The 23056-nt window shown below is 37.7% G+C and overlaps 1 protein-coding gene across 4 annotated transcripts in view; it reads left to right on the plus strand.

Annotated features, from left to right (window-relative positions):
• The window catches only part of PALM2AKAP2 (PALM2 and AKAP2 fusion), a 249548-nt gene that overhangs the window by 139073 nt on the left and 87419 nt on the right, over positions 1 to 23056 (plus strand). For all 4 annotated transcript variants that reach the window (XM_026713390.2, XM_026713391.2, XM_087926505.1 and 1 more), the window contains one exon: positions 14792 to 14859. In XM_026713390.2, coding sequence (XP_026569175.2) covers positions 14792 to 14859 — 68 coding nt within the window. The remainder of the gene's footprint in view (positions 1 to 14791; positions 14860 to 23056) is intronic.

Raw genomic sequence — 23056 nt, forward strand, 5'->3', positions numbered from 1 at the left:
TAATCACATGACCTGGAATACTGCAACTGTCATAACTATGAACCAGTTGCCAGTCCGAATTTTGATCAGGTGACCATGGGAATGCTGCAATGTCATAATTGTGAAAACTGGTCATAAGTCATTTTTTTCAGTGCCCTTCAACTTCAAACAGTAAGTAAACAAACTATTATAAATCAAGAATTACCTGTATTAGCTAGGCTTTGGAAAAGGCAATTTTAGTTACTCATTTTAAAAAACAATTCAATATATTTATTTTCTCCAGCACAGATTTTATGACATGCCATAATGTTAGAGAATTGTTAATTATTTTTATTTTTTCCTAAAATAGATTTAGTAATCTGCTAGACATTTAATTGTGGCATATACAATTTCTCCATTTTTACTTCTTTGTTTTACATCTTCCTGTTTTATATTTTTTTACTCTGTAAAAATTAAAATATTTCAGTAAAAAATAAAATATTCAAATTTATATACATATAAATACACACATATATACACAAATCCAGCTTATTGTGGCTTATTCGACAAACCACAGTTAAGCCATGCCACAGCTCAATCCAGGAACTTATTCATTCTCTTGATAATTCCCCTTTTAAACAAAATAGAAACATATTTGAGGCTTTCTAGTACTGATCAGGAATTTGTGAAAAATGAAAGGCTCTCTTTCCAGGAACAGAAAGCCTAACTTAAGAAGGAAATTTTAAAAAAATCACCAACTGTATCAGAAAAGATATTACAAAAAAAAAATGGACAATTTGAGGTAAATCTGTAAATCAACATATTGAAACTTTATTCTAGGTCTAGGACATCTTGAGAAACTATACAACAGATCACTAAGATTTTGGTGGCATCTCCAGAGAGTTCCCCAAAAATTTAATTGTGAATTCACAGCCTTGCAAAAATAAGTAAATTGTTCATCAAATCAGGTTCCTCTCATTTTCAATTTCTCAATAATCAGTTGTTCACGCAAAAATATAATTCAATGAGGGACAAGGGGCGGGCTGTTCAGCTTCACATGTTGTTGCTTTATTTTAATACAGCAACACAAAATTTAGTTACTGTGTGGATGACAGAAGGTCAGTACCTCATCAAAGGCTGATGAATGAACTTAGCAGTCATAGAATAAAAAAACCTAGCTATTTCTACAGTACGTTAACTTAAAAACAAAAAGAGTAGGAACAAATACCCAATTTTTATTTATTTATTTATTTTTATTTGATTTGTCAATCGCTTACAAGATAGGGGAAGAAAAGAATGGAACTCCTCAGGGTTCTGTTGGGATCGATGTTTTTAACTTGTTCATAAATGGTTTTGCTTGACAAATAAACAATGAGCTGGGCAAAATTTCAGATGAAACTAAACTATTCATGAGGTAAAAATCAAATGTGAATGTGAAGTACTCTGGAAAAATCTGTTCAGTTGGGTGAATGGTCAGCCAAATGATAAATGCAATCCAATATAAATAAACATAAATACATATTGGGCCAAAAAAACCTCTTTACATCACCAGACACACTGAAAAGGTCTAAGGTATCTGTAATGTAAGAAAAATTATTTTGGTATCATAGCAGTCACTTAACGAGATATCAAATCAGCACAGAAAAACCACATTCGGAACTAAAACTGCCAACATTATGCAGCTAGTCCTCAACTTATAATCATTCATTTAATAACCTTTCAAATTTACATTGGCACTGAAAAAAACTTATAACTGATTCTAGCACATTGCAGCATCCCCGTTATCATGTGATCTAAATTCAGGTGTTTGGCAACCAGCATGTATTTATAATAGTTGCAGAATTGCAGGATAAGATGATTGCCATTTGTGACCTTCCCAGCTGACTTCTGACAAGCAAAGTCAATAGGCCAGGCTTAATTTGCTTAATAAATCACTTAACAATCGTCTTGCTTAGCAACAGAAATTTGATCCCAATGATGGTCGTAATTCAAGGATAACCTGTAGTGCCTTTCATTCACAGATGAAAAACTGAATGCATTTGAAAAAGCTTATAATTTAGTTTTGGGGCCTTCTGACTGTAAATAAAATTGATTGATTGATACAATACAGTTGTAAAAAGTGCAAATGAGGACAATCAAAACTATCAGAAAACTCTGGCACATTTGTTTGTGTGGGAAGGTTTTTTTGAAACTCTTATGTCAGAGAGAAGTTTTTCTCTTGTTCTCAAAACAAAGTTAGGGAGCTGATTGAATGGAAATTTACATTTATTTATAACAGATTCCAAAAAAAGAGCACTTCTTCATAGGATGCTTAATTTATAGAATTCCAATGATGGCTACCAACTTGGATGCCTTTGAAAAGGGATAGAATAGTTTTGTGAAGACCAATCCTATCAACAGCTATTGGTGTTGAAAACTCATCATTATTTGTAGGTTGCAGTAGAGCAATGGTGACTCTGGGAGGAGTGGGTGTTGCTTGCAAGTATATCTGAGCTCACCCTATGAGAAATAAAACATTGGTCTTAAACTGACCTTGGATTGATCCAGCAAGAATATTCTTTTCTTCTTATGGCAACGAGTCTTCTGGCTACAAAGAACTTAACTAGGAGCCCTCCGCAAGGTTCTCATCAGTAGTTACAGCAGCATAGTTCAATGTATAACAACATTTACACAAACTGACAGAAAAAGAACTCAAATGGCTACACAATCTTGAGGAAAGCCAGAACAACTACAAGTAGTCCTCAACTTGCGTCCACAACTGAGCCCAACATTTCTGTTGCTAAGCGAAACATTTGCAAAGTGAGTTTTGCCTGATTTTATGACCTTTCTTGCCAGAATTATTAAATCAATCACTGTAGTTGTTACGTTAGTCATAGAGTTGTTAAATGAATCTGGCTTCCCTATTGATTTTGCTGGTCAGAAGGTCGCAGGAGGGCATCACATGACACTGCATCCATCAGAAATATGAGTCAATTGCCCAACATCCAAATTTGGATCTCGGGGTCATGGGGATGCTGCAAGGGTCATAAGTGTGAAAATGGTCACAAGTCACTTTTTTCAATGCCATGAAATGTAAGTCAAGGACTACCTATATAGAGAATTTCCTATTTAGCCAGAAATATTGTTAAAACAATATTTACAGTATTTCCAATAAAAATAAAAGCACTGAATCCATAACTATCATAGAATTAACCTAATTACAATAGAAGTGTATTAATTATATAATTCTACTGGCAAATGCCATTTTTAAAAATGTAGCCCATGACAATATAATGCTGCTTTTCATGTAGTAGAGGAAAGACGAATATCTGATGTATATAATCCATCAGTTACAAAGAATGACAGGGTGGCATTGAAAAGTGCCTTCTAAGTGTTTAGATCCATATATTTGCTGTGTGATCTTGGAATGTTTTATCATTCTTGACATGATGCTTTCAAAGGAAGAGTCATCATGGGGACATGAGGTTATGTTTAAATATAGTTCTTTCATTCTAAGCTGATCTATAGTCAAAGCTCTTGCTCAGAGTATCCATGTGTGTGTGTGTGTGGACTCGGAAACTACACCCATTACCGTCATAGTGTTTATTTCCCAGGAAAAGGTGCACAGAATTGCAGCCTTTAAAAACAGAGCACTGACAGAGCATTTGTAGAAAACTCTGGCATTTAAAAAAGAAATAAATGAAGTAGCATTTAATACAAGTAAGATGTTTTTGAACTGGCTGTCAAGATAAATAGATGCCTTAAGGTTGAAAAGAAGAATTGTTGGAATAATTCCAATAGATTTGTTTCCTTCCTGTGTCTTGAGGGAATGGTTTTAAATGAAAAAGTGTTTTGCACATGTTGCTCAGTGATTGGCTGAAATAAAGCCTTCTGAATACTGCACACTAAGTACATGTGGCTGGATTAAAATGAGAGACCATATTATTACTATTGTTCTTTCTTCTGAAAATTTCCAATTTTCAAAAATACATCTGACTGGACATTACAGGCTATATCTATGGTGACCATATTTTCTTGAAGAAAAATAAAAGACAAACTGGGAAAAAGAAGGCAAATCTAACAGATGTTCATAAGAACAACATTATGTTTATTTTTCAGTTTTGATTGCCCACACCCTAAACTGTAGACATAACACTTACACAGGAAAGTATATAAAAATTAATGCCTCCTCACCAAGATGACCTCCATTAAACTAGGGCGGAATGTTTTCGTTTTTACCTCTTTATAAAATACCAGGAAGGAAAAGAAACTCCTCAAAAAATCTTGTTTCAGAGTGAGGATAATATAAAAGGGTTTTCTTCATGATTCATCATAAACAACAGAAATCCATCAACAACATCAACAACCCTCTTGTTACAGGTTCAAAATGGGGTAGACCCTTGCAGAAGAGGCAACGCTTTACCTGCCAGGACAACTGTTCTCAGGTGGCTATGTGAACCTATTATTGTCGTCTTCTGGGCTACATAACAAGTGGCTTACTTTCTGAGATCGTTTTAGCTTCCCCTAATGTTTGCCCCTGGTAGTTTTCTCATCTAAGTACTTTCGGCCAACGTTTTCCGACAACTGCCCAAAAGAATATTGCAAGCAATGTTGGCAAGATTGAAGAATTCCCTAAGCTGTTATCAGATTGGTAGAGAGTCAAATCTAGTGCCATTCCCATGGTTTGGACTTTGTTTTCCATCCACTCCTGCTAGGAAAGAGACTGAGACGGATGTTTGTTGTTGTTGTTTTATCCATTTTTGAAGCTGCCTGACTTCTCAGTGACTCTGGGCAGCTTACAAATACAAAAGAAAAAGAGTACATTAAAAATCATAGCTGACTGGAAGAACAATACAACCTGTTATAAAATCAAATCTAAACACCCTATGCCAAGTCCTGAAAGAACAGCCAGTTTTTTAGTGATTGCCTAATCACTAAATCGTATGGGTGGAAATCTCTCATGTTGTTCCAGAAGGCAAGTACTACAAGAAAGAAGGGACACTCCTTCCATCCCATAAGATGACACTGTTCAAGCAAGGAGACCAGAGGGCACCTACTCTGATTGATTGATTGATTAACTATGATAAGTGGTCCCTCAGATAGATTAATCTTATGTCATGAAGTGCTTTTACAGAGATAACCAGCACCTTGAATTGTACCCAGAAGCCAAATAATAAATAGTGCAGCTCACAAAATAGTGAGATCATGTAAGCATAACTCGTTGCTTACATTGCTGTCCACAATGCCACAATCTAGATCAGATGTAGCTTCCAGATGGTTTTCAGGGAGAACCTCATGTAGACAACTTGCAATTATCCATTTGGGAAGTGACTAGTGTATGAATGACTAACTGGTCTAAGGAAATGGCATTACCGGAGCACTGTATATATGTCTGCAAAGACTCTATGGTCAGTTCCCACCTGCTTTTCAAGCAGGAGCTGTGAGTCTTAAGAAAAACCCCAAATTGCATACAAATCTTGAATGCAGAAATGCAGTCCCACTGAGAACCGACGATGGAATATCTGAAGCAGAGGATCTGACCAGTTCTGGAGAAACGGTAGCGGAAATTTTCAGTAGTTCGGAGAACCAACAAATGCCACCTCTAACTGGAAATTTTACAGTACCTTTCCCCTGCATGCCCACAGAACCAGTAGTAACAAAATTTGAATCCCACCACTGATCCGAGGGGTCTAAATAGACATAGCCAGTCCGTCTTGTCATGATTGACCCCATCCAGAAACACACAGGCTTCAGACATTGGACCAGGATTTTGACAGCATGATTATCTGGAGAGTGAAATGTGCACAACTGGGTTTCATAACTACATTGTCGATTACTAACTCCAAAGCATCTTGTCTACCGGTTCCGTGCAGATGTAAGAACTATAGCCCATTAAACACAATAGGAAAAGACATCAAGCACCTGCTGCATCTCACCTACCTGTTTATTTACCCTTTGTGGGAATATAAAATAAATTCAGCGCACCCTTAATAGTTGAAAGTGTTTGTGCAAAAGTTGCTTCCAGTTGCTTCGGATATGACTGTCAGGAGTCCCAGTAATCAATGGGCCTTTCTATATGCACCTCGACATAGCCCAGCCACTTTAATATTCTGAACAACTGGCCTGTTATGTGACTGCTGAAAGAAAAGCCATGGATCATCCACATGCATGCCCTGAATGTAAAAGGAAAATGATGTACAATGGCTCTGGGCTTCAGGGAAACAATCTTTCTAATGGCCCTTTCTAACCACTTGATGACTTGAAGCAGGTTTATGAGAGACACTCGAGGCTATGACAACAGGCATTATTTCTTGGATACGTTTGAAGCCACTACTAAATTTCAAAACGGTTTCCTTGGCAACCTCTTTTCTTTCACTCTTGTGACTCCTTCTTCAGAAAGAATGAGTAACTCGGTAGAGTACTATATGAACTAACCTGCTATTGTTGATAGCTTTCATACAAGCAACAGCTGCAATCAATATCTTTGATCCATAAAACAGGGAGTATTGTTACATACTTATTCAGGATGATACTAGTCAAATACCATTAACGTGTTTTGTTGTAATATAAGCAGTCATCTAGTGCTTCTGACTGAATGCTCACAAATAGTTTCTCAGGGATCTCACCAGCAGCCCTCTGAGGTCAGAACTATACACCCATATGACCGGAGATAGACATGAGGGGTGATTACATAAATAACAAGAACCATTTTGGTGAAGTGGTTAAGGAGCTGCAATAAACAGCAGGAAACCTTGTATTCTAGGTCTTTATTAGACAGGGCCAGCTAGGTGACTTGATATTGCTCTGTCTTACATATTGGCAGAAAAAAATCAGAAAATAAAATACAAGCTAAATAGTCAAGACCTGGTTGAAGATCCAAACTCTGTCAAGAATCTTGGAGTACTCATCTCTAATGACCTAAGTGCTAGAGCCCACTGTAACTACATAGCCAAAAAGGCATTAAGATTTGTTAATCTTATCCTACATAGCTTCTTCTCTGGTAATATCACACTACTAACTAGTGCATACAAAACATTTGCAAGACCAATACTTGAATACAGCTCATCAGTCTGGAACCCATATCATGTATCTGATATTAACACAATTGGAAAAGTCCAGAAATATTTCACAAGAAGAGTTCTCAAGCTGAATAGTCAAGACCTTGTTGATGATCCAAACTCCTCTACTCCTCTACTCATTTTCCACTCCTCTACTCATTGCAGAATACCTTATGCCACCAGACTTGAAACTCTAGACCTAGAAAACCTAGAACTATGACGCCTCCGGTCCGATCTAAATATAGTATATAAAATCATACATTGCAATGTCCTACCTGCAAATGAATACTTCAGCTTTAATCATAACAATACAAGAGCACACAATAGATACAAACTCAAGGTAAACTGCACCAAACTTGACTGCAGAAAATACAACTTCAGCAACAAAGTGGTCAATGTTTGGAATACTCTACCTGACTCCGCGGTTTCTTCCCCAAACCCCCAAAATTTTAACCTTAGACTGTCTACTATTGACCTAAACTCCTTCCTAAGAGGTCTGTAGGGGGTGTGCATAAGCGCACCAATCGCACCTACCATCCCTGTCCTATTGTTCTTTATTTTTCTTATAAGTAATTATCTCATGTATTCAAAACTATATTTATTCTTATACCTGTATCTTGTAAGCGATTGACAAATCAAATAAATACTTAAAAAAATGAATCACTGTCTCTCAGCACAACCCATCTCACAGGGTTGTTATTGTGGGAATCATAAAAGATAGGAGTATTGCATATGTTTTCAACTTGAGATCTAGGTAGATGAGATAGATAAGTAGGTAGGTAGGTAGGTAGATGATAGAATAAAAATCTAATAAGAATTGGTCTGCAGATTTCATAATCCAAAGTTCATTCTCTTTGCACCATAATAACCTGGTTGGTATTCATATTGCCCTTATTTAATTTCAGTGGATGGCTCACCAAACTGAACTCAACCCAGTGTTCAATCATAGCTGCCCAGCAAGAATACAAATCTTAGAAAAACACAAATAACCACTGAACCTCTGCCATTCCCAAAATGGCAACCAGCCTAAGATGGCATAAAATCATCTCTGTATAGGAAGACTGCATGGCAGAATCTCCCTTTCATAAAGATAAGCGGCCAATCTGCCATGTGGCCTTCACAAACAGAGGCCATGTGGTGCCGTCCCCAAAATGAAATTCATTCTCAAATGAAGAGAATTGCAGGCACTTCCAAAATGGTGCCGGCTTCTAGGATGGCCTCTGTATAGGAAAGCTGTGTGGCTTATCAGCCATTTCTTTTTGGGAAAGATGATCTTTGGAAAAGGTAATTGAAGCTGAGGCATAATGGAGGAGGAGCAGTGGTGGGATTCAATTTTTTTTACTACCGGTTCTGTGGGCGTGGCTTGGTAGGTGTGGCAGGGGAAGGATACTGTAAAATCTCCAGTCAGAGGTGGTATTTGGCGGTTCTCCAAACTACTCAAAATTTCCGCTACTGATTCTCCAGAACTGGTCAGAACCTGCGGAATACCACCTCTGAGGAGGAGAGTCAAGGATGGGGGACCAAGGAGGGTGGGAAGCAGGCACAAGGCTTGTGAGGAGCCAACTGGTTGGGAGGTAGGTCCAAGGGATCTAGCAGCGAAGCATCTGTAATGTCACCCTGGTCAGTCATAAGGGCAGACTGCCAAACATCCACACTGTGTTCATGTGGCCATGATGCACTGCAGCAGCTTTAACTTCAGGAACAGTTTGTTAAGTCCCTTCGTTCAGCACCACCCTAATTTGAAATGGTCACAAGTTGAGGACTATCTGTATTTGAATGTGCATTTACCTAATTTCACATTTTAACCTGATTAATTAAATGAAGTTTAGTTATACTTTAGAAATCATTAAAATAGGTTTGTGTTTTGCAATAAAATGCACATCTTGAAAAAGAGTGTATAAAAATGGCATCTATTTATAAAAATAATGTACAGAAAAGAAGATAGTGTCTGTTTTGCAAAAATTGTATAGGTAACCCAAATTGTGAACAAAACTTCCCATATTTAGGGGGGGATAAAATAAACATAAATGTTTATCTAACTTTTAAAAAGAAATTCAACAAACTGGATCTAATAGATTCAGAAAAATAAGAAACAAGAATTAGGTTCATCCATTTAAATGGAATGATAGGAAGTTCAGGGTGAAACATTTGACCAATAGGAGGTGACTGTGCTTGAACTTTCCTAAGGCCCTTTAGCCAAATGCCATCCATCTTTTTGAGCCACTGTGCTGGCATGACTTGGGTCTTCCGGTTTGCAAGACTTCGGCGGTGGCAGGAATCCGCGATCGTGTGTGGTTTCTGCTGCGCTCGCCGCTGGAGTGCCCCCGATCCAGCCGGATTTGGGGGCTAATAGTTAACCTGTAGAGGTAACTGAAGACAGGGGAGATCCGGCAGGGGTCCGGGAAAATCACAACCCCCCTCCTCAGCTGGCTTAACTCCCTTTTCCGAAAGCAGTGGAGCGGCGGTCAGCAATGGCTGCCGCAAAGAAGCTTTCATCCGGATAAGAATGTGCAGGAGGAAGCTGAGAAAGTGAAAGTTCTGGATGACCTGGATAATAAGTAGCATTTAAATACCCTGGAATTTGAATTTCATTAAAGATACATCATTCCCCCAAAAAGATTGGAAAAAGCGGCGAATGAAAGTTAAAAGGGAAAGTTTGTTTTTTCTCACTCTCCTTCCCTACGGTGACAGCTGTTGAATGAGAAATCGGAAAAACCCATCAGCAGGTAATTAAACTGAAAAGTAAAGCCAAGGGGACAATAAAGATTTCTGAACATCGGGGGAAAAAAAAACTTTCTTCGTTATAAGTGGGAAGGGAGAGGAAAAGAATTAATATTAAGATTTTGCTGGAGGAGGCTGCTTGGAATTTATAAGATTAGAGCTAAATTGTAACAAGACTTCTAAAAGATACATTTTAAATTGGAACTTTGCAACTGAACTGTAACTCCAGGAAGAGAAAGGTGGGACAGTTTTTCGTTGCTCTTTAGAGGTGCAGTAGCTTGACACAAAGTTTTGCATAACCCTGCAGTCCTCAACAGTTCATTTAGTGACCAGAGTTATGACACTGAAAAAAATGATTTATGACCATTTTTCACACCTTCAACCATTGCAGTGTCCCCATGGTCTTGTGATCAAAATTCAGATGCTTGACTCATATTTATGACGGATTGCAGTGCCCTGGGCCATGTGATCACCTTTTGCAACCTTCTGTCAAGCAAAGTCAGTGGAGAAGCCTCATTCAGTTAATAATGATCTCATCACGTTAACAACTGCAGTGATTCACTTAACAACAGTGACAAGAAGCGTCATAAAATGGGAGAAAATTCACTTAAATGTCTCACTTAGCCACAGGAATTTTGGGCTCAATTGTGGTCGTAAGTCCATTCCTCACTCCATTCTTGCAGCGGTTTCACTGTGAGGTATCTTACAAGTAGTAGTCAGTCAGTATGGATGGCTTTGAGAGAAGATTGGAGAAATAATGTGACTATCAATGGGCATAATAGCCACATATTTCATTTAGTACCATATATTTCCTTTTGAAGTATTAAGCTTGTAAAAACCAGTTGCTAAGGTAACAGAAAAGGGCTATTTTGTTTGTATCTTGCCTGTATAAGCATCTGATTGGTCACCCTGGGGGAAAGATGCTGAGTTAGAGAGACTGTTGTCTTCATCCAGCTGAACAAGTCTGAGGTTTCATTTGGTTCAAGAAATATTTATCTAACTAACAAAACCCTGCCAAATCACTTAATTTTTCTCTCACCAGGTTCCCTTTTTCAGTTTAAGCCTTGAATTTCAAATTAAGACGCCTACCTCAGCTGTTAGGCTGAAAAGCAGCATATAGTTGGCTTTACTTCAAGGGTGGCTGCTGGGCCTTCGCAGGGGTTTGGCAGAGGCCCTAGCTAAGATTCTGTGCAGTTTGGAGAACCCCCAAATCCCACTCCTGGCTGGCCCCTCCACCCCTCCCAGGAGTCCCCATGCAGCCTTTTTGGATGCAGATAAGTGCAGGGTGTGCAAGGAGGCTCAGGGAGGGTGAAAAACGGCCCTCCTGGAAATTCAGAAAGGCTGCAAAGGCCGTTTCTAACTTCCAGAGAGCCTCCAGAGCCCGGGGAGGCCATTTTCACCCTCCCACAGGCTCGAGGAAAGCATCCAGAGCCTGGGAAGGACAAAAATCCACCACCACCCCCATTGTGGTGCAGGAGCCCCACTAGGCCATGCCCACCATGGCCATGCCCACCCAGCAACCCTTTGCTAAAATTTTTGAAGCCCACCCCTGTTTTACTTCCATTTCATTAAAGGCCTTTGACACTCAGGACATCTCCATCAACAATCTGTAGATATTGAGGTAGAACCTGCCTTGCCCATCTGCCAAAGTAATGCTTGTCTGGTTGGTGCTTCATCTTCTAAAACAGAAATATCCAAAATAAAATATTTTGAAAAGCATCAACCTTAAATAGGGAAGCCCTTTCTTTCCTTTATGTTGGGCAGGAAAGGTGGATCTGTGACTGAATTCATACAGATAGTCAAGCCATATATAATGGTCCGATTTCCACACAACACTCTGTCATTGTTTACAAGAAAGGTAATCGGAGGCCTATGTGCATGAATATCTAATGTTCACTTGGAGAGTTTTTTTGATGATAAAATCATGTCTCCGTGGCCTACAATCTCTCTCACTTCCGTTACATCTCAAAGGAAGCTGCCGTGAAGGAATTTCTTCAGTTGAACCAACCAACTTCCTTTCCCTTCCCTTCCCTTCCCTTCCCTTCCCTTCCCTTCCTCCTTCCTTCCTTCCTTCCTTCCTTCCTTCCTTCCTTCCTTCCTTCCTTCCTTCCTTCCTTCCTCTATGACCATTCTTTCTAAAGGGGAGCCCAAAGCAATTTGTGCTTAGCTGTAGACAGTACTGAGAAGATGAATCGGTGGCCTGCCTCGGCAGAAAACAGCTTTTTATTTTCCTGAATCAGAACATTATTAAGATAACAGGATACTTGAACTCTTACCATGATGCAAATTTTCAAGCAACTGTCAAATAAAATAAAGTTTTTTTGGGGATAAGTTCGATGTCCAGTCAGTTCATGGAACCTTCCGTGTAGTTTTCTTGACAACAATGTGGGAATAGTTTGCTTATCCTTCTTCAGGGATGTATTTTCAAGTTATCCTGACTATTCTCAACATCCTGGAAGTCTCTTATCAAAGTACTAACTTAGTCAGAAGCACCTTAATTTTAAAATCTAAACAAAGTCAACTGACAGGGGACCACCTGATAGCACTGACACAAAAATGAATCTGAGAAAGTATTATCCATTTTTTTGTTTTTAACCATCTCTCCAAATCCCTGTCATTTCTTTCTGCTCCATTATTAATAAAATGCAGACATGTGTCTCCTGATTTACATTATTATTATTTTACATTTATATTTATAGTTGCATTTAAAGCTTTGCCTGATGAAAGGGGTGATTAGAAGCATTTGGTTATCTCTAGTGAGCTTCCTGTCTTAACCAACAGCTAAACTTCCTTTGGCTGCTCTTAGTTCCTTGAGGTAAGCTAGTTCAGAAAACAGATTCTGCAAGGATTATTGGAATTCTGCTTTATTGTTATAGGATATTATAACTTGGAAGCCTATCAGTTTTCTTCTGCCTCCTCTGATCTCAAACTAAATCAAGGTGTCCTCTTGAGTTTCTTTTTTACCCCTTCCTCCTTCTGAGTTTTTATTTACTTTGCAGTTCTTGTATTCCCCCTTCAAGGCTATGTCCCTATAGGCAGCATGCAGCCCTGGACATCTAGTAATGCAGTCTCACAAGATTGTAAACTTTAATATTGCTATGTGATTTATATACATTAACTATATTACTGATATATATATTTATATGCGGTCCAAGACAATTCTTCACTCAATGCGATCCAGGCAAGCCAAAAAGGTTGGACATCCATGCTATATCCGTTCTCTGAGACATCTCCATTCTCCTCTGCATCAAGCCATAGCCAGATGAAATCCACCCAATAACTCGGTTTCTCTGCCCTCCCGTTGCCTTTGAGCTGAGAGACTTCAGTGCTGTTTCTATTCTGTACCTTCTCCTAATTGTTGCTGTCTATCAGCCATCTATAGTACTGCTCACAGCTGAAATCCTTCATGAGTCAAAGGAAACCAGTGGGTCAGCAATGCTCTCAATGACAAGGAATCCAGGCAGGACCTAAAGATGTTCATCTAGCGATTGCTGATAGCAGCCCGCGGAGGTCTTATGCCTCGCTGAATAAACCATACAAAAGATAAATGAAATTAGCATGAGCAACATGGACCAGTGCTCATTTTGCCTGCAGTTTTGAACGTAGCATGCTTGAAATTTTAACGCCATGTTCTGGAATACCTAGGGGTTTTAAAAAGTTGCTTAGACTGACTTGGCATTCTTTACCCTTCTGGTACACACAGTTGGTGGTCTGATATTAGAATGTCCTCTAGGCCCAAATTATTAGACATGTAAGACATGTAATGGCTTTGCCTATGACCCAGATGGACCCTTGATTTGGTTTGCAGAATCATAGGAGGGGAAAGCAGCAAAATAATAGCAGTAACTGAGGCTTCTGCAAATCTAATATGTTTTACACTAAAAATCTCCAATTTTTGTCACCTGATTTATATCTATGCCCAACAGAATATGGAAGTTGACCATCCCCCATGAAATGCTTATTCTTTATTTGGAACATTTAAGTTATTTCAGAATTGATATATTTACAAAGTTAAAGAAAGGTCATGTCTGCTTATGGAAAAATCTGTACTTCAAAAGAAACTGATTTCCCATTTGTTAGCAGAACCTGTAACTTGATGGTACTGGGGCATCTGTTTGAGACATTGCTTATGTTTGGTTATGTTAGTGGGGGCTTCTGGGAGAAATTGTAGTGCAGCATCCTCCTGAAGATTCTTAGCCTTCCCTCTCCACTTGTTTAACTTCTTAAAATAGGACTGTCACAGTGCAAATTTCTGGCAGATTTCAGATTTCCTTGGATGAAAGAAACAGACCTACTGCTCTTTGAGAAACATACAAGCCAAAATTCTTGTGGTTAAGCTAAACTAGTGTAGCATTTGAATCCAAGCTGTCCCTATCATCATCATCATCATGCAGTCAGCCAGGTGTTCAGTCTGGGTTTGGCATTTTTGGTTACCTATTGAATCCTTACCAAGGACCTGAGATAGTCAAATCTGGATGTTTGACAGTGTTACAGATATTGTTGTTGTTATTAACTTATTGCTTATTGTTCAAATTGGAACAGCTTTTCTTAAATCTCCACTACTGATTTTAGTCCTAATATATATGGCAAATAGTAACATTAACTAGGGCTGTGTAATACATCAGAGTCAGATCAGAAAAACTGCTGAAGAGCATGTGGAAGTTGGAAAATAACCTGCTGTGAGTTTTTAAGGTAGCTGTGTTTCCTGTAGTTATAGGACAGCTGTGGACAGAATGGTGTGGTCATTGAAAAAGATGCAGTCCCTTTAAAGAGTTGCAAAGAGTTACTATATTCCCACTCCCCTGTGCTTCATTCAAAACACCTTTCTGGAATAAAATTCAAAGCACTACACAATCATCACATAGAAAAGTTTTAATTAATTTAGTTTAGTTTTGACTGAATTCACATAAAACTATTAAATCCAATAAACCCAATTTATATTAGACAGTTTAATTTGCCATATCCTAACTCATTTATTGGTTCACTCAAAACCCAGGAGTGTCCTTTGACTTAAAAACTGTGATCTCTGACCTGCGGATAGAACTTTCTTTTTAAAATGCTGTATTTCTTCACAGAGGCAGAGAAATTTGTCATGTGGTCTGAAAATACCAGTGAAAGCCCTCAGGTGAAAGCAACAGCTCTGGTGAGTGATATGATTTTACACATCAGCCTATGCATGTGTTTACACTAATAATTGGTTGCTGTTGATATTCTGTGCGATTATTTTAATTCTGTACTTTAGTCCAAGATAGAATTATGATTGGGACTTTGAACAGGCAAAAATAAGAGAGTGCTTGTGAGTCATGTTTTATATCAAGGGTTCCCAACATCTGGGCCGCGGACCACTACTGGGCCATGGCCTATTTGAAACCAGGCTGAGAGGAAATGGCAAGAGTGCATGCATGAAGCACCGCTCACATGAGTGGACACTTGCACATGAAGTTCCATTCCCACAAATGGAGGGCACATGTACCCTCACACAAGTGGAGCTGTACGTGCCCACATGACCTGCTGCTCACTCACACACACACACACACACACACACAGAGGACCAGGCCACCAAGCTAGAAAGGTTAGGGACCATGGTTTATACAGTCGCTTTCCTCTTTAATCTATCCAAGATGTTCAAGAGATGAGACGGTTTCAGCTGAAACTTCTAAAATGTTATCCATTTTATCACCCAGGCTCAGCAATAAAATGCAGATCTTTAAACACTTAACCTTCAATTAACTCTTTGTTTCACTTGCCCAAAGACTTGCAGATACAACTTGACTAGTCAGTTGGGTTGAGATAGGCAGCTATAGAAATTGAATAAATAATAAATAAATAAATTACCTTTGAATTTTAATGAAGATAGAAACAAAGGCTTAAACACAACTGTTGGCTGGGTTTTTTTTGATAATCTCGGTAGTTTTTATATTTCAATTAGTCTTCTACTATGGTGTTTTACTTGTGACTAAGATCTTTCCATAGTGATGAATCTGCTCTGATATTTTTCTTGTTTAAATTTTTAAAAGTCTTTTTAGTGGTAATTTGGTTACTTGATCCTATTTTTATTCATTCATTTTTCACATTTATTTATTTTTCACCTCCTATTCCCTTCAGAGAGGGATGCTTGTCAGTATACAAAAAAATGTTAAAATATATAGTACAGCATATAAGAATTAAAATTTTTAAAAATGTAGAATTTAAAAAGAGGCAAGATAGTTGAACCCTGTACAAAAATTCGTTTAAAAAACAGAGGAGGGCTCTCAGGACTCCAACCAGCCCCACGGCTGTGTGTTCCTCTGGGCTCCCATTCAAGGCTGCAGAGTCATGTTTTACTCCTTTGTGGAAGGCCAGGGGCATGGGGTCCCGCTTCACCTCTGAGGGAAGAGTATAACATAAGGCAGGGACAATGGCAGAGGTGGCTCTCTTCCTAGATTCCACTAGTTGGAATTCTTTAACTGACAGATCTGAAACATACCTTCCCTTCCTGACCAGGTGGGATAGCCCAAGGCCATGAAACAATTTTATTATTAAAACTACTATTTTAACATAGGAACTGTGTCATACAATCTCTTACATTATTATCCTCATTGGGTCTTACTTAAATGCCCCCTGCATCCTGTTTTTCTGTCTTTTGTATATCTATATGAACAGCAAAAGAAGTTGTTGAGACTTTTCTGCAGATAGAGTAAGGAGTCCTCAGCTGTCCAGATGTTGCTGAACAGTGAATAATGGAGAAAATCTACTCTTAGTTTTCTCCATCATTCATGGTGTTGTCTGGATATACTGAGAGTTGGAGATCAGCTACATCTTCCCCCACCTTACCTGTATACTTACCCCTGAAAGAAACTTCCACTGAACTCTGTGATAGCCAAATCTTTAAGTTCTTAAGGCAAAAAATGTCCATGAATAATCTTGGGTTGATAGTCAGAAGGTAACTGGTATCTTTACACTGCATTCTAACAGACTAATAAGCAGATTACCAGGTCCCTCTGCTCTTCTTAAAAGGTCATTGAGTTCTTTCACAATGGCAGTTCACAAAAGGAAGGATTTTAGTTACTATTGCTTAGCTGTTCAATCCCTTCATTATATTTAGATTTGGGCCATTTCGTTTTTAAGCTTTTAGCAATAGTCTAGTTTACATTTCTGGAAGATTGCATGAGCTGCAGTACAAAGGAGAAATGGTTAAATATTTTTAATGGTTTAATAACTTCATCTGTTTTGCCTTCTCAGTAACGCTGTATATTAATTTATATTTGGGGCATTGGTTCTTGCCAATACTCAATTTGATTACAAGAAACTAAACTAACTTTATTTGTGTGTTTACTGATGTTTCAGTTCCAATAAAGAAATCAAATCTGTTTCTGTGAAAGATAAGAAAAAATGGGAAAGATACAGATAAAACATTCTTATAGATTATTTCCTGCATTCCTGCATATTTCCTCCATTCCAAATACTTTATACATATGTAAGACATATGCTTTAGTCTAGTCTTCTTCAATCTGGCATTCTGAAGTTGTTGGGATTGCAACTATTTAAAATCCTTCAGCAATGGGGGCCCATGGTCTCAAAACATGTGGAAGATATTAAGTTGGTAAAAGTGCTGCAATACATTCATTTTGCAGGGCTGGCAGTTTAGTTTTTTGAATAAAGGGCAGTCACTCACCCCAGTCACTGATCTTCAGGTTTTTTTTAAGTTGAGAGTCCTGTCAAAGTTAGTATAACCATTAGGCATAATTTCAGCCTACATAAACTGTAATGGTGATCCCACTTGCACATTGAATGCTAGATTAGATAAATTCACATTAAAAGGATATGTATTTCCCATGAAGGTTTCAACAGGTTCATTACCAATGAAAGCAAAAGGAATGTATTCTTTTTGTTCTTATAAAAGTTACTTCCCATTAAAAACATGGAAATTGATATTTCATACAGTATTCTCAATCATAAGTCCTACAGTCCTTTGCCTATTTATTTTGTCATTGCCTAAATAAAGAAATAATCATGAGCAGAGATTAAAATAACTGAGGCGCTAGGGCTAAATGCAATTTTTTGAACAGCTGTGGTGTTGCCTCAAACAGTTCAACTGTCCTCAAACTTGCACATTCCTAATATCAAATACATGACTAGGGAGTTACTGTGTTAACTACATCACAGTTTAATTATGTTTAAATATAAACAAAGCAACATCAAATCTGCATTGTTTATGTCTGCAAAGCAATGCTCATTAAGATCTCCAAGAAATTGGAGTTGCATTACATTCTGCATAAGCAAACTGATGATAAGATTTGATTTTTTAAAAATACAACAACCTAAACTTTCCTTATGAATATAAGAACAAAGATATTAAAAATTGTAATGTATAGAAATATTTATTTTCACCAGTGAAGTGTGAGGGCTTGCTTTCTTTTTAAGAAACTGAGTACAAGCTCTTTAAAGAGCCTGGTGATACTGTGGTTAGAATGCAGTATTGCAGGCTAATTCTGCCTACATCATAGAGTTTGAACCTGAGGATGGGGTGGTATATAAGTCCAAGTGCTACGAATAGACTAGAATAGAATACAAGTCAATACAACAGAATACAATACAATACTTTATTTGGCTAAGTGTGATTACACACACAAGGAATTTGTCTATGGTGCATAAACTTCAGTGTACATGCAAAAAAAAAAAACCCAGAGTAATAATAATCATAACAATGATGCCAATAAGAGAAGGTAGTACAAAAGTTGTGAAGGATAATAATTATTGCTATTGCTACAGCACTCTGAGGTGAGAACTGGAGGTTTCTGGAGGACAAACTATTGCTGAGTTAAGGTGAAATGGGCCTAAGTGAAAACTGGGTCTTATTCCATAAGACTGACTTGTTTGCCCAGAACTTTTTTTCCCCTATTTTTTCTGTGTGAATGTAGAAGTGTACCTGGAGAGGTGAGATGTCTCTAGTGGGGAAGGTAGGGGGGATGAAAATGGCCTAAAGCCATTAATCCAGATGATTAATAGTCAGAAATAGCAAGAGATTAAGAGGAGAAGATATCTGACATATATATTTGCAGTCTATTTTCCTATCTAATCTCCCTTCCCTCAAATATATGACACCAAGGATTTGATCATTGATGAAGAAGCCAACCTATCAGGTTGCCAGGTCAGGATTTCATGGCTTCTTATCAGCCCTGGGTCTGTTTCAAAATGCCATCATACCAATGCATAGGAAAGAAAATACCTTAATTTAGTTTTGCCTCGGGATATAAGAAGGAGGGCCAGATACTGAGAAGAGGTACTATTACCTTGATATCATGGTAGCTCAGCATCTGATGAAACATGGTCTCATAGCATAATCTAACTTCTGCAAGTATGGAGGACCCATTATGATATTTTTTTCTGACAACTTATGAATGCTTGATACTTTGGCACAATTCAAAGACTATTTGTTTATTTAATAAATCGGCCACCTGACTCCCAAACAAGGGAGCTTCTAGTTAAAAGAACAATGTGTAAAGAATACAACTGATTGAAAGAGCAAAATACCAAAACAAAAACAATCAGACCATAACAAAGCAAAACCAAAAGGAGAATGTACAATCACTGTGTCCCCACAGCCTGGGAGATCAACTGCGTCTTCAATAATTTTGCAAGTAATGTAAGAATTGGTAGCCATATAAATTTCTAGAGAAGGATCCTTTCAGAGGGAATAAGGTCCTTGATGAGTTTTGGAATGGGGAAGCAGAACAGCCCATGTCGCAATCACAAGTGCCATTCTAACACTGAAGAGCATGAGCTTCTCTCTGATTTTTGGGAGAACTCCAGGCAATGAAACAAGTCAGGAGACATTAGGAAGTAATAGTTCAAGTCTCACCAGGGAGTTGTCAGTCATATCTATTGTGTGATATGGAGGGCTGATAAGGCGGCTTATTGTATGGCCTCCAGCATGGTTTTTAAGATAGGCAAGGCTTTGCTGTCATCTGCCCTGAAATACCCAGTCCTGAAGTCCTTAAGTTCAAATAGATTTATTTCAAAGATAAAACGTAATTTAAAAAGATTTGTAACAGCACCATTCCCTCAATCAAACAGACAGGTCTTCATAAAAAAGTATTTGAATTCATGCTTAGGGGCCAAGTCTTAAACACTGAAAAATGAGAAGGTTTTCTTTTCTTTTTTAAATCTGCACTGATGCTTTAAGGAAAGCATTGTGGCAGAGGCATCCAGCTCCCTGTCTTTCTTCTGAATAGCCTTTGGTGAAAGGAATTTCACTCAGTTCATGCACTTTAGTATGCCACGGTAAAAATGCTCAAGTATGTATTTTTGATTGAAGTCTATGACACTGATCATGTTGTAGCTAAAAAGGCCATGCTATAAACCATAGCTGAGTTTAGCTTTCACAGCTGTTGCTTGAAATTCTCTCACAATGCCCAGTGGATTTTTGTCCTTCAAAAACTAGTAAGTGAAATATGATTGTATTTTATACTGTATGTTGGATTTCCCTTAAGGGAGCATATACAAAAGACTACTAAATATCGTAACTCTTTTTTACTGAACATAAGAATGTAGGTTTCTTTCTTTGAAAAATAGGCTGCAGTCCTGTATGAACATAAGCTCCGTTGACTCAGCAGGATTTCCTTCGCAGTCATGTAAAGTATTGAACCTCTTCTGGCAGTGAAAATGTATGATTTATCTAAGCTGAACCATGCCATATCATATGTATGCAGTGTATATTATTTTATATTCTACATTCAGCATAGCCTATACTAGTATAGTGGTTAAAGTACTGAATTGAGTAATTATTGGTCAGTCTTTTTTTCTCAGTCCAAGCAATTTCATGAAAGAGCTAGATTGGCGATAAAATTTGGAGATCCTAATTTATAACTTTGAAATCTTAAAAAAGCAGAATATAAATACAATCAACCAAGACCAGTGACACATTACACATTTCTTAGTAACACTGCCTATAGGCAGATCTTCTTCTGCTGTATTCCAGCACCAATTGATTTCATCAGATAATTTCATCATCACTGTTTTCACACATCAAGCTAAGGCAAAATATAATTTGCTCAGCCATAATTGATCAAACCATGGCAGAACATGATGGCTGGTGAAAACTGAAGCCTCAGTTTAATTTCATCAGATAGCTCTATGAAGATACTTTGCAGTAAGAATATCTGTACTGGTCTTTTAAGCTACATTATCAAATAACTATGTAATGGTTGCTTCCTAGCCTTTACAATATCAATCCCATCTGTCTGCCCAATGCTTTTGGTTCATTCATTATATGTGTTCATATTACTATTATGCATTGCAAAAGGAAACATGTTTCATTAATCGACATCTACAAATGAGTAACTGCCAAATTATTTTTTCTAGATAGGTACCAGTAACATAATTGCTACTGCTTTGTTTGGTCCTTGGATGAAACAGATGGCAATAGCGTTTAGCATTTAGGGTTATATACTTCCCTATAACACTCTGTGGGAGCTTTACAATGTAGAAGTATTTGCATATTGCTTCCAATAATCTGGGTCTTCATTTTACCAACCTCAGAAGGATGGAAGGCTGACTCAACCTTGAGCCGGTCAGAATTGGTGTGGGCAGAGTTTGCCTGCAATACTGCACTTTAACCACAGTGCCACCATGGCTCTTACACATTTCTCTATAAAATGAATATTTAAATATTTAAATTCTAATGAACAACAAAATATAAGAAGAACCTTGTTGGGTCACAGAAAAACCATACGATTAACAGCAGCATGTTTCTCATGGTGGAAAATGGATGTTTATGATTCCCAAGCCCTGCTAAAGACAATAGGTTTTTTTTTTCAGTTGTTCTTGCACAATAAATGTAAAACAATATGGTGTCACTGATAAAAATTTCTTCCATTAATTTGTCTAATCCTTTTTGGAAAGACTGAACTTCCTTACCAACAAATTCCACAAATTAGGTATTTTTCAAAAAATAAAAACCTTGTAAAACCTCCAAGTCTCTATTGCTCAGTTTTCAGCTGAGAATCCTACTATTTAATTGAATTATTGATTACGCATGTATTGATTATTGATTAGAAGATAGATTTTCTCCAGGAGGATTTGTCTCAACCTGATCCTTGTCAGGGCTGTAATTAAGTCCATTCACCTTGCTGCTAATTGTTATCCTCTCTTTCCTTCAAACTTTCTCAACATTTACTGAAAAATCATCTACATAAGTCCAAAATAAATATTTTTCCATTATTTTGGGGAAAGAAAGCAATGTTTATTCCCTAATATCCTCAATGTACGTGCGTTTTATACATCTCAATCACAAACCTATTTAAATGTCTATTTCATTTTTTCTTCTTCTTGGGGTCATGGGATCCTAATTTCTAGCATGGGGTCAAATTATTTTATTTTGTTGTTGTTGTAGGGAAGACGTGTCTACTTTTGGACACCTTGAGCTTCAGATACCTTTGACTTTGTTTGAACCCCCAGGCTTATACTGTACTTTTGTTTTTGAGACAGTTGTTATTATACCAGTTTGGTATGCCAAAAGAATTCTAAAATATTTGGTGGGGTTGCTCCAGTATGCATCATTTTGCTCTTGCTTATATTGAAGTTCATTTGCCATTTTTGCAAACCATCCATGTAATTCAGTATGATTGAGTTCAAAACCATGTAGGAGACTATAGAGAAACCCACAGGATAAGCTGCCTTTGACTTGATAGCTCTAAAGAAGAAACACGAATGCTTTGTCTTAACAAAATATCAGCAACAGGGACCATTCCCTGGTCACCCCTATTATTCTAAACAGCAGCTGCTCTTTTGCCTCCACTATAGGGACCAGCTGCCCAACGGAGGCACATGGCAGAAAGGACATGAAAAGAAACCACCTGTTCACCCATTTTGAAAAAGGCTGTTTCTTTGTCTTTATTGTTTGGGACGTATGGATTTGTAATAAGCGGCCTTGTTATTATCCTTACATATTCTTACAAGGCAGAGACAAGCAACGTAAAGTAGAAATAAATAGGCAAGTTGTATGATTAAAAGCCCTTCATTAAGTTCTGTATCACTTGCTAGTTGTATTACTTTGGCCGGCAGGTAGAAAATACTATAGTGTGTGCGTTTCCCCTCTTTATTTATATGTTTTGATCCATACACATGCAAATAAATATACCAGAAGAAATTCAAAACTATACTTTTTATTGATCTGCTAATTATTTAAAAAGGAAGATATTTTTTTAAAAAAAGGGCAAGGGATCACTGAAAAAATGTGAAGTCCTTTATTGATACTCTAAGGAACTAGAACAGTTTAATTTTCTTTGTAAGATTGCTACTCTATGCATACTTATTTTCCACTAAATCTACCCTTAGGACAGTACAGTAATTATTATGGG

Source organism: Pseudonaja textilis, chromosome 2 (genome assembly GCF_049901715.1).
Source record: "Pseudonaja textilis isolate UNSWEBS1 chromosome 2, rPseTex1.2, whole genome shotgun sequence".
NCBI classification, from domain to species: domain Eukaryota; kingdom Metazoa; phylum Chordata; class Lepidosauria; order Squamata; family Elapidae; genus Pseudonaja; species Pseudonaja textilis.